The sequence below is a fragment of the Protopterus annectens genome, chromosome 4.part1 (genome assembly GCF_019279795.1).
Source record: "Protopterus annectens isolate FY-2018-M chromosome 4.part1, PAN1.0, whole genome shotgun sequence".
NCBI classification, from domain to species: domain Eukaryota; kingdom Metazoa; phylum Chordata; order Ceratodontiformes; family Protopteridae; genus Protopterus; species Protopterus annectens.
Genome location: NC_056734.1, coordinates 173286945 through 173300409, shown reverse-complemented (window position 1 = coordinate 173300409; position 13465 = coordinate 173286945). Strand labels below are relative to the sequence as shown.

General features: G+C 37.8%; 1 protein-coding gene across 1 annotated transcript in view; it reads right to left on the bottom strand.

The window, feature by feature from the left end:
• Positions 1-13465, bottom strand: part of MYNN (myoneurin) — a 655694-nt gene that overhangs the window by 580001 nt on the left and 62228 nt on the right. The window contains exon 2 of the mRNA XM_044070083.1: positions 3277-3573. Coding sequence (XP_043926018.1) covers positions 3277-3542 — 266 coding nt within the window. The 5' untranslated portion in view covers positions 3543-3573. The remainder of the gene's footprint in view (positions 1-3276; positions 3574-13465) is intronic.

Sequence of the window (13465 nt, the reverse complement as noted above, 5' to 3'; positions counted from 1 at the left end):
AGACACACACATATTTGTTTTCTAATCCCAAAATCAGACTGTAGAGTTATTTTCTTATCAAAGCAATCCATGGCTAAACACTGTGAATACTACCCAATTCCTTCTGAAAAGGATAGGAAAGCTTTTGGTAGATTCAGGAATAAAGTTTACTCTTCTGCTAATTTAACTTTCATGATTCTGAAAGTACCGTTGAGTTTCTAACTTAACATAATTGTAGATGTTAGAGTAGATCAATGTTGCAGTACCCTTTCCCACCATCCTCCCCCCGGTTGGGGTGAGTCCCTTTTTCTTTTGCCAAGGGACATTTCTCACACAGGGTAGGTTACCTGGTCCTCTTGAAGTCCTGTTCCAGCCTGACCAAGTCCTGTGAACAGATCTGGGATGATGAAGCAGTGGGATGAGACAGCGAGGGCTGTGGAAAATCTAAGTGTCCCTTACGTCTGGATGCTCAGGTCTTAGGTGAAGTAAAGGCCTCAGGTTGCAGGTGGGCATCCACAAATTCTATCCAGTTACCAAGGACATCCTTCCTTTCAATAACTAAGGAGAAACCACCCTCAACCTTGGTCGACAGTATTTGGGTGTCAGTAGCTTTCGATGCAACATATAAATCTGGTTCAGTACATGCATCATTCCTAAACAATACAGTAAGCTTGCATTTGTCATTTGCACTAACAAAGAGATATCAAGGAGCAACATGCAACTAGATGTTGATGGGTTCATAGCGGATTATTAGGCTAATGACCACAGCGAGCCTTTTTAAGCCTAGCCATTCTTCCCAAATGTATCTGACAACTTTTTGATTCTCTATGGCTATCTTTTATTCCTTTACAGTTATCTTAAAGAGTACATGTAGGCTTGGGCATGGCTGGTCAGTCATTTATAAGCTGCATCTGTCTACTAATAACATAGGTGCCACATTGGGGTAAATTTTCAGTTCACAATCCACTGGTTCAAGTTGAACTTGAATTGGGTTAGGGAAGAACTTTGCTTCACACGAAGTAAAACCTGTTCCAGAGAAGGGTCATCTCTAAGATGCATACCTATCCCTCTAACATTTCCTATTTATGTTGTAGACAAGGTTTACGTCCCTAGATCAGGTAATTCTGATGCTATTTGTTTTGCGGAAGGTCCATCACAGCAGCATCAGAGGATGCTTTATAGGCCAGGCACAGATCACCTCCTAGCAGTCTATTGTAGGCAGAGTACACGGATAGGGCTTTGAAGCAATCTGCATAGGATATGTTGCTTGCACCCTGTATTTTTTTTTTTGAGAGGAACCACTGTGGATGTTCCTGTTGTTGCATATGCTTGGTCAGGTACATACCAAATCTTCTACCAACTGGGTCAATCAGAGGCCCTTGATACTGACCTTGACTACAGAGTAGTTGATCCCAAAAAGGAGGGGGCCCCTGCACCTAGCTTTCAGGGACTCCCATAGTGACTGGCCTCTTTGTGGAACTAGACTCCTCTAGCCTAACTTTTTGGGTCTTATCTGTGAGCAATCAGGATATCCAGTAAGTAACACAGGGGTTTATATCCAAGTTTGTGAGTTTGTCTACAATGCAGAGTGGGCTATTATGTTGAATGCTTTGGTCAGGTTAAGGTAAACAGTATGCACAGTTTTGCCCTCATCCATTACTTTGGTGACCTTCTCGAAGTCCATCAGTTTGAGTAGGCATGACCTGCCCTTGACAAAACCAAACTGGATTGGATCCAATATCTGAAAGTTTCTTATCTGTTATTGTTTATCATTTCCATCATAATTCTTTCCATGGCTTTGCATATGAAGCTACTCAGACTTATGGATGTATAGTTACTGGGTCTGCAGATGGCCTGCCATTGTGCACAGGGAAGATAGATGGAGTCCTCATTCACTTGGCATGAAGTCTGTCTGGAAGCTGTGGTTAAATAGTAATTTAAGTTGTGCAACATTCTATCAAGGAGTGGGATATTATCAGGGCCCATCAATGCAGTGTTCTTGGCCTTGGAAAGTGTATTGAGAAACTGTTCCTTGGTAACAATTGGGGAAGTTATTTTTAAGGAAATTCCCTGAGGGGGTGTCTTAGGGAGGGCAATAGTATGGAAAAATGTATTTTTAAGAAAATGATTCACATGTAAGTTTACAGAACTGTTCCTGTCCTGAATGTATAAGAAAATGCATGCCTTCAGGTTTGCAATAAAATTGAGTTACTAAAGAATCCCAAACAACATAACAATTAATAGCAAAGACATGTTATCTGTTATTCTAACAACAGTTACTTGTTTTAGTCTATTTAGCAGCGTGTATGAAGAAAAAAAAATAAAGGAACAGTTCTAGCATGTAAAGCAGATTACTTCTGTTTAGTAAAACCAGTGGCTATAATTGTACACTTTCTGCAATCCCGAATCCTCCAAACCAGAAAACAAAACCTCCAAAGAGCTAGAAAGAGTCTCAGGAACCTGTAATCTGTAGACTCTTCAAAAACAGAAGAATCTTCTCTAGAAATCCATTTCTCCACAGTATTGTCACACAGTGCTTACCTTCCCTCCCCAGATTCCTTTTCATACCTCAAATACAGAGAGTAATTGTTCAGACATCCAGAAGACATCTCTCTAATTTTGGCAGTATCTGTATCCAGCTTACTGAAAGAAACAGAACTGTCAAAATAAAGTAACAGAAGATGCTGCAGTCTCAGCCATCCTGCACCTTCCAACTTCATCTCTCAGACAGAAAGTGCTCTCCAATGCACCCTTCAAAAAACAGTACGGAAAATTCTCCTGTGCCATGACCAAATTTCCTCTAGTTAGTACGAATACCACCTCAGGTCGCCCCTGAAAACAGACCACAGGCCTAATGAGTCTAACCTGGTCAACAAAACATACACATACAAATAAATAAACATATTCCATTTTGGTTACAAAATAAAACAAACAGAGCTCTAAGGGGTGCAGACTGTGAAGAAGGTGGACTATCTTTTCATGAAGTTAATTTTCATCAGACTGAGTGGCAGGTAGTTATCACATATGAAATTTTATTAAAAGTATTTGAAACATACAAAGTGCAGCCATGAAGTGCAAAAACTCAAAGTGTATAGTTTACATGTAACTCCTTCATCCGAGAGGTGTATTTACACTCCCTCCTCTACCTTCCTCATATCAGTATCACGGAGAAACTCTCTGCACCACGTATTTTCACTGCTTAAGGTAAAGGAAATGAAATTAGGAGCACTTTCAGCTACGCAAACCTGATCTGACATCTTAATATTCTATGAGCATAAATCTCAGCATTTAACTTACCTATCAAGATTTATATCTCCAGTGTATATAAATTCCAGAAGTTTTTGAAATGCTTCAGGCTTCACTTGACTCTGATCCAGAAAGACATTATTTTCAGATGTCGCCATATAAAATGCCCCAAAATACTCACTAAATGCAGCTAGTACATTTCTGTGAGCTCTAAACTGGGATTCACCAAGAAGGACGGTGCAATCACAGAGAAATCCTGACTCTTGTTGTTTGTTTAGTTGCTCCAACAGGTGCTTACTGTGATAAGACTGCTGCATGCTGAAAGCAAATGTTTCTTCCTTACAAATCCTTTAAAAAAAAAAAAAGAGGCAACAATGTCATTTGCAATATGTGAAGTCCAGCTGTTATTTTTATTACATATATGTATGAGTGTCATCAAAAATACATTTCCCCAGTTTTTGTATATGAAAAAATAAATAATAAATAAATGATAAAGGTTGAAAAGGTTGCAGGACACTCTTGTATCTCTATCATTTTTTCAGAATATTACTACTGTTATTATTGCAACATGAATGTTTGCTCAATTTTCTCTGTCATGTAGCTTACAGCAGCAAAATGTAAGTAGTATGTAGTTCATTCTTGCATGTCAATTTCATAAGTCACATTAAATACTGAAGAGCTAGCAGTAGGAAAGCAAGTTTACCAAATTGTTTCAAATGTCTGGATATCAGTCTGCACGTCTAAAAACTTTTTTGTCATAACATTTAATGTAACCAAAATATTTCTACACAGCAACAAATATTATTTTAGTTCTGATGTCATAAAACAAACTCATCACACAGTACTGGCAATTACTGGGCATGAAAGGCAAACAAATATCATATGTACATGTTTCTTGTGAAAAGAATAAAACAGAGCATCTGAATGGCAATGCAGACATATTTACTCATGGAACCTATCAATATATGATCACATCTCTGAAACAGTCTTGAAAAACTTCCTGGAAACTTTTGAAACGATTTTATGACACACAACTACAGGATGCATTTAGTTTGTGATTTCAGGTTTATAACTGTTCTCAACTTCGTCTTCATGAAATGTGTTTCACTGTGAAAGACTCTAAATTGGGGATGTGGAAAAAAAATCCAGTGTGACATAACAAGTACATTATTTTGAGAAATCCATACAATTTTTACTGCTGGTATAAAGCTAAGTATAGATATATTATAGATATGTACTGCATTTTTGTTCTGGGATCCTATCCCAAACTGGTTCTCTGCCTTACACTATGCTGTTGTGCAACAGATTTTAGCTCCTCTGCAACCTGGAAAAGGATAAAGTTGGTAATGGAAATTGATTGAATAAAACTACCGTACTCTTAACCCTGAAGATGAGTCGTATACCCATGCCTAATGGAAAAAAGTGCAATATGTCAGACTGTCACTCACATAAAGCTCTCCACACACACACACACACACACACACACACACACACACACACACACACACACACACACACACACACACACACACACACGATTGCATAACAGCTTACATTCACAATAAAACATTAATAATCTTTCACAGAATTATACCTGGAAACTCAACTTTACAATGCACCAAAGGCTGCTATTCCACCCTTTGAAGCTGAATTTAACTATCTTATTGCCGTGATCAGTGTAAAGTGTTCTGGTGATGGTATCTTTCTAATGACAGTACACGTCACTATTCTGGAAACATGAACAACTTTTTACATCTGATGTAACACAACTCAACAACTTAAAAAAAAGACATTTTCTGGATATAAAATGCATTCCTTAGTCTGAAAAGAAGGCATACATCCACACCTAAAAGAAACACAGCACACTGTAACATGTCAGATTGCCATAGGCAATAGACTCCTTAAAGAATGAAATACTGCCATAAAGCTTCTGTAAGACAAATACCAAACAGAACTACCTCTGTTTCACAACAGCTGTCAAATGCCACAGCTGGGCAACATTTACTTTTTACTAAACACTGTTCATATTCAAGCCTTTGCAACACCAAATTGATTCATTCATTTCTCATCAGGGTGACTGCAAGCCTACTTATGTCCCACTCCCTACAAAAGTCTACAACTTACTTATTCCATGGTTAGGGTAAGAATCCATAGGTCCACTCATTCCCACTGGAAGTAAGAGACAAGGTTTGGGGTCAGCCATCATATGCATGAGATTACTCCACAGCCTTCACAACTAGCCCCTTCCTCACAGTAGCTTTTGTGCAGTAAGTCTGTCACGCCAAACAATAATGCTGTCTCCTAGCCCTCCAAACTCTTACAGGGGTCAGAACAGCAGCTAGGCAAACTGCCTTCCTCACCTGGGGGGTGTAAGCTGGTATCAGCGGCTCACTCCCACTCTTCCCTAGCTGGTTCCTCCAGCATCCAACTAGGTCTTGACAGTTCTTACAATAGCACTGAGCTCATGCAGTGCATTGCATGGCTGGCTGGCTTAGATTTTCACTCAGTTTTGTAAGTCTAAATGTATGATTTTTACCCTTATTTAAAGTTGTTAATTTGCAGCAAAGTTAATGATGCTGTTGAGTAAAGTGTCTTGCATATCATTATTTATTTATTTACATGTGTAGAATAATGACAAATTCTGATCAATTTCAGCCTCAGCTCATGATAAGAACTGACCAGACGTACAAAACAGGCAAGTGACAATAAGCAGTGCACTGGTAGAGTAATGCTCGGGATACATAGTAAATCCAATACATTAATTTACCATATATACAAAAGTTTCAAAAACATTTGAGAAATTAGAATTAAGTAAAATAGATAAGTGAAAATGAGTAAGGGATCTTAGTGGATGAGATAGAGTACTGAAGAGTTAAAGTAGACTTGAGTGATGTTACCAATGTGGTAACACACACAGTCTGCTTGATTAACTAAAAGTGATTTTAGTACATAATGGAACTTGGAATAAGATGATAAAGTCTTTCATTTCAGGTGGGAGTGAATCTCACGAACATCTCCTAAAAGCAAATCCTGTACTCGCTGCTCTGCTCGTTCCATCAGCTGCATACGAAATCAGACACATGGACAAATTTATTAGGGAATTAATGGTGGAGAGCTGTGAGGATATTTTGTCTGAGACCCCCACAGCTACTGAACCCTGTAGAGCATCTTCTAGCTCTTTTAGGAGATCTCTTTGCAACCTAATGAAATGTGTCAGATAATTCAGTGACATAACAGCAAAAGTCGCTGAAGTAAACATGTGCTTTCCATATCTGTCCATGACTCTCGAATCTTTATTAGGTGGATGAACTGACATCGGGGTTTCGGATAACTCCTTGGTGGCCACCACCACCACCACCATAGCATCAACAGGGACTCCCTTGGTGAGAAAAGCCATGTTCTGTGGTGAGGTAATAAACTTATTTAGGCCTCCTAAGGACAGGTTCCACTGTATCTGGAGACTCCCATGCCTTTCGACAAACTAAGTCCATGAGTTCGTCGAAAGGCAGAGACACCCAAGAGGTGGAGGGCTGAGACCCAAAAGCCTTTGGGTAGACTGACTCATCATCAGTAGGTTTAATGGGCTGCCAATCACCCCTCTGTTTGAGAATCTCTAAGATATCTGTGAAGGAGATATCTTCTGAGGGTGACCGTGGGGAACCTTCTGAATCATCCAAGTCAGTGTCTGAAGTGATGGATTCCTGAGGGAAGTCCAGATGCTTCCTCTTGCATAGCCTCTTCCAAGGGACCTCCTCAGTGGGAGGTTCTGGTGAGGTCCTGGAAGAGCAGGGATCACGCAATGGGGCTTCCTGAGGCTCTGGGTCTCTACACTTTTGTGGAATCTGTGATGACAAGGTATTCACCGGCTGCTGGTCCTGATGAAGTGGTTGTCCGTGGGGACAATGCTCTCCTCATGGCACCGAAGGCCCCCCAGCTCCGATGTGAAGGAACTCCTGGATCCGAAGATACAGTCGATTCCCTTGGCACCAAGACGGTAGGCACCAAACTCACCCGTGCCAAAGCCCCGACAGGCAAAGTTGGACACAAAAGATCAGTTCAACTATCCTCCCTGGACCCGACCGGTGAGTGTTGGCCCCTAGACTCCTCGGTCGGCACCAAAGCAGTCTGAGAGGTCAGATCTGAAAGTTCTGGAGCAGGTCTCGGTACTGACAGCTCTACTATCATCAGTTCTGAGCACTCTGGCTCCAAAACTTCATGTTAGATCGCAGGAGGAACAGATATGGGGGGAGGAAGGCTGGATGGTTCTGAAGCCTGAAGGGTTGGCCCCAACAAAAGCTTGGCTAACGCCCATGTCTGCAGAAGCCTCTGCACCACACAGTTCACATCCATGTCTGATAGGTTTCTTGAGGACCGTGAGGACCGAGAGGACCAAGCCGAAGAAGCTACAGATTGCAATATTGGAGATTTCAGAATGGGAGATACCAGCTCCAGTTCTGGGGACTGGCTCCTCATTGTGATAACCGTCTGCTCCGAAGTGAGTGGCGCCAAGGTCAAAGGTCTGTCAGATTTCGACTTACTGGATGACGGGGATTTTTCAAGCTCCGAAGATCCAGTAGTGGAAGATCTTTTAGAAGGTTTAGACGGCTTGGCAAGAGCTGTATGACCTTGTTCCAATGATTCCTAAAAGGAAGATTTAATCAAGCCCCTGACAATCAACTTATTCTTCCTTTCTTGTAGTACTCGGGGACTAAAGGAGTGGCAGATGGAACATGTTTCTTGTAGATGTAATGGGCCTAAACAATACACACAATCCATGTGCCTGTCAGTAATGGACATGTTCTGTCTACATTTAGGGCATTTCTTAACCTCTGAAGGCTTAGACTGTTTAGCCTCCTTGTCCTTAACTTGTTGAGATACCTTCGGCTTGGCATGAGCTGTATAACTTTGTTCCAATGATTCCTGAAAGGAAGATTTAATCAAGCCCTTGACAACTTGTTCTTCCTTTCTTGTAGTACTCGGGAAAGAAAGGAGTGGCAGATGGAACATGTTTCCTGTAGATGTAATGAACCTAAACAATACACACAATCTGTGTCCCCATCAGTAATGGACATTTTCTGTCAACATTTAGGGCATTTCTTAAACCCTGAAGGCTTAGACTGTTTAGCCTTGTCCTTCTTGTCTTTGTCTTGTTGAGACATCTTAAAAAGGTAACAAGAAATGGTCTGTCCACACAAACACACAGTAAAGAGCTCTCTAATTTAAAAGAGCTTATAACAAAAAAATTAGCCTTCTAACTTAAGCAGACTATAAGAAAAAATATATAATAGTAACACACAACACTATGAAAAAATTTAAATGGCTATACACACACACACACACACACACATATACATATATATATATATATATATATATATATATATATGCATACATATATTCACACATGGTTACCTATATAACAAACACTCTGCACAATAACAATAAGTTCTAATTACTATTATTTGAAATACCTAACAAACTATCAATCTATTAAGGGGAATAGAGAGATTAGCAAAAGCCTTCAAACAGGCCATGAAGAACTACAAGAAAAAGAGCACACTAGTGGAAAACGCGGAGTGCGAAAGGCAATATAAGAAGTAACAGCTACCCTAACTAAACAAATCTTATCTAGAACTATACAATTCTAAGTAATAATGAAAAAAAACTAATTTTCACTGGCCACAGCTGGTGAATCGCCTGATCTGTTGCAGTGGCAAATGAGATCTGGGGGAAGCGCATCATGGGATAGGGAGTAGGCCACGAGCTGGTTGAAGACCTCGAGCTTTTGCATTTGGCCGAGTCGGAGCCGAGGATCAGCTCCTAAGAATGAAGGCAAGATAGAACAACTTCACATCAATCAATATATAAAAAATATGCAAGGGAATAAAAAGGATAAACAAGAAAGCATGGACTGAAGAAGAAAAGAGATTAGTAATACAGCAATGGGAAGATCATATTGCTCTGAGAACATTTCATAAAAACTAGTCTGAATCTTGGATGACATTTAAAGAAAAATCAAAAGTGCTTTTTACAGTGGCAATATGATGTAAGAAAAGTAGACAAAGATATAAATGAACACATAAGGATGCATTGGAAGATTTAGAACAATAAAAAGTACTTTGACAAAGAAAAATAATTATATGAAAGAAATGAAGAACACAAGAATTATTACATAAGCAAAGATATTTTACAAGGGAAAGAGAATAAGTGAAGAGTTAATTATGCAGATTAATAAAGGAAATGTAATAAGAGAAATAAAAAATGTACAAGGAGAAATAGAAAGAACTCAGGAAAAGCTTATGAATAGTGTAGTACAATATGTACAAAAAGAATGTAGTGAAAAAATATGAAAAAAATTAAAAAAGTTAATAGATCAACAGAATAAAGAGTTGGTAGAGGAGATTTCTTTAAATGAGCTAGACAAATTATTAGGAGAAGTACATATAGATTTGGCTGCAGGACCAGATAGAATAGGCTATAAATGTATAAACATTTAAGGGATTGGTAAAAAAAAATTTTTTTTAAAGATTTTGAATAAATTATTAAATTAATTATGTAGTGGAATACTTAAATTCATATGGAAGAAGGAAGATAAAAGATAATTAAAAAACTGAAGACCAACAGTATTAAATAATAATGATTATAATATGAAAATAATACAAGAGATTTGAAACTAAAACAGAAAATATTATGGGAAAATAGTATACACAGTATAAAGGGATTGGCTGTCACGAATTATTAATGATAGACAAATTGTTTATGATACTATGAATAGAAAAGAAGAAGTGAAAATCATGACAGGAGACCTTATAGGGTATTTGATACAACTGGACATGAAATCTTATGGGTAATAATGAAAGACTAAGTGAGAAAGTCAAGAAATCATGTACTTCAGCATATGGTAATAATAAAATAAAATACTTGTAAATGGCTGTTTAAGCCAAGAGGTACATATGAAAAGTGGATTAAGACAGGACATCCAATGAGTTGTATACTCTTTGCATTAGTTATGAATGTGATCATATGTGAAATAAATTACAAAATGAAGGAGGTGGAGTACATAACACCTGAAGGTTTAAGAATTCCAATTTTGTTAACATATGCATATGACATTATAATAACCGCAAAAAACTAAATTTGGATAAAAGAAATAATCTGCACAAGTGAGTGTCTATAAAGGTGACAGAGATGGCTTTTAATAAATAGAAAGTAAAGGTTTAGGTGATGTAGTAAAGAGAGGGGGTATATATTTTACAATAAATTAATTTTCGATGTTAATATAAAATTTGTGAATAAAGATTAAAGTAGATTTCAATAGGTAAAAACAACAAAAGAAATACAACAAACCTGTCTTTTCTGGAGAATATATAAATTATCATTCAGAAAAAATAATTTAATAAATTCAGTACTGATGGGAAAAATAGTATACATACTAAGTATATTTATGTTTCTAGCAGTATATAAAAAGGAATTATTGCAGATATTTTTTATACAGGGTTCTAGATTAAATCCAGTAAAAAGAGAAGATTTACGTGTAAATAAAGGAGCAGGTTTAAGGTTACTTAACCTACTGGTTATATACTGCATCATTAAATTTGTAAAAAGTGTTAAAATGGATAAATGAAAAAGATGAGAGATTAGTAGTAAAACTATAAATACAAGTATGATCACTTTTGAGGTATGGCTAAAAAAGAGTAAAAGAGAAAAAGAATGTATAAATGAAGAAATAAAATATGTTACCAAGAAAAATATTTTTGTGGAAAATAAAAATTGAAAATATAGAAAAAGACAGAAAAATATGGTATAAGAATGTAATGATAAAATATTTCTACATAAAACAGTGAGAAAAATCTAACAGATGAAAACATTAAAGCTATAAAAATAAGAAGCAAATAGTATAATCAGAAAGTAGAATGTCACGATTTTTTGTGGAGACAGGTAATAGAAAAATTACCAGTAAAAGCAAATACAACATATAAAAATAAAAGTGAGAGAATATGTTTATACTGTCAAGAAAAAGAAACTATGGAACATGTGTTTTTGAAATGTAGAATAATAAAAAAGTTATGGGGATCTATATAAACATTTTTTTTCAAACAGATAAAAGAAGTAGATAAAATAAACATGGATATAATTAAATATGGATTTTAAAGAATATGTTAAAAATAGACAAGTTATGTTATATGGGTTATATAAAATGAAAGAATAAATAAAATTATATTTAATGGAATTTAGCAACAATATTAAGTAAAATCAGATGGTTATTATGGAAAAAGGAGTGTGCTCTAATAGGGATGAAAACTTAGTACGATTGTAAAGGAAATTATGAATATGTGTAAATAGATTTGCAGATCTATATATTTGTACATTTGTAAACATGTACATTTACTGTAAATAGGAGCTTTTTTGTATACAAATAAAGAACTCCTACACTCAGACAGCATTCTCAGGAATGCAGCACCCCTCTTATACTGTACTGCAGTATCAGTACTGGAAAATTAATCCCATAGACTTCTGATCTTCCAGGATCAAAAGTGAGTGTGCTACACGTTGTTCTACTAAGACTCCTCTTTCACATCATCTCATAGGATCATAGGAGGTTACTAGGCTAACAGCCTGAGAGAAATTTTAAGCCTAGCCATTCATGCCACTTTTCCAATTATCAATGCTTTAGTATATGCCTGTGCCTTATGACATCTACAAACTGCCCCCAACCATAACAGCCACAGGTGACAAGCCAGTGAATTTGTGATTTCCCTTCCATTAGTCCAGACTGAATTTGAATGGGCTTTGGGTAAACTCTGTTTAACATGAATGGGTAATCTCTGAGACATATACCTATCCCTCCAACATGTTTTTTTTTATGGCACAGACTAGGTTTAGATCCTTAAAACTGGGTCATTCTAGTGCTGTTTCTTTTGTGAATGTGTAGCAGATCCATCAGGGCTAGATTGGAGAATGCCTTGCAGGTTAGGCACAGATCACCTCTCAGTAGTCTGTAGGAGACCAAGCACAGGGACAGGGCTTTGAGGTGGTCCACACAGGACATATTATTTACACTCTGTATTTTTTTTTTTTTTTTGAGAGGAACCTCTGTGGTCACTCCAGCTGTTGCAAATGCCTAGTCAGCTACATGCTGAAGGATGCACTGTACTCAGTTTTTGGTTTAATGAGGGCTGACTACTAAGGGTCTATGATTTCCTTAGACCTGGATGCCATGCCCTTACTTATAAGCTGCCCCATGTAGAAGGATGTTTTTCACTGCTATGGACAAATGGTGATAAAAGTTCAAGTTACTGTCAACCTGAGTTCCCAAGTCCCTTACCACTGGGTCTACTCTTAGGGGAATGTAATCAATATTGTAATTTGCAGGGGTGGCCATCTTCCCAAAGGGTATAACTATGCATTTTTTGCACTGAGTTTTAGGTCATGGTTCTGGTACCAGTTATTTGTCTGTGTCAGACCCTTCTAGAAAATATTTACATCTTTGGGGGATTCAAAGACTGCACCCAGCCTGCAGTTGTCAGCAAATCTGGTCAGCCAAAGGCCCTCTACATTTGCCATGGCTTCAGAGAAGTATATTCCAAACAGGTGAGGTCCAAGTACTGAGCCCACTTGTAACAGGCCTCTTGGTGGAGGTAGACTCCCCCACCCTAACTTCATGTGTCCTATTTATGAGCCATTTGGCTATCCATTGGGTGACACAGATATTTATGCCTAAATTGGAGAGTCTGCCTCTAATACCAGAGTGAGGTACTATGTTAAATGTCTTTGCCAGGTCAAGCTAGGCAGCATGTACCCTTTTGTCCTCATCAGTGACTCTAGTGACCTTCTCAAAGTCCACCAAGTTTAGTAGGCATGACCTGCCCTTGACAAAACAAAGGTATGGGTCCAGTGTTTGAAGATTTTCTATGTCTTTGTTTATGAGGTCAATGATAATTCTTTCTATGACCTTGCATATACGGCTAATCAAACTTATGGATCTGCAGTTGACTGGATCTGTTGATGGTTGGCCTTTGTGTACAGGGATAACCATTGCAGTCATCCATTCCATAGAGGCAAAGCCTGTCTGGAGGCTGTGATTGAACAAAGATTCTAGTGTATCAAAAACAACAAACAAATAGTCTGAAAAGACTAAAAAATGAAAAAAAAAACAACAAGGATTCCACACAGATAAATTTAATATTAAAACCAGTCTTAGCGCCTCGGCCACAACAGCCTTCAATGAGTACAAAAATTT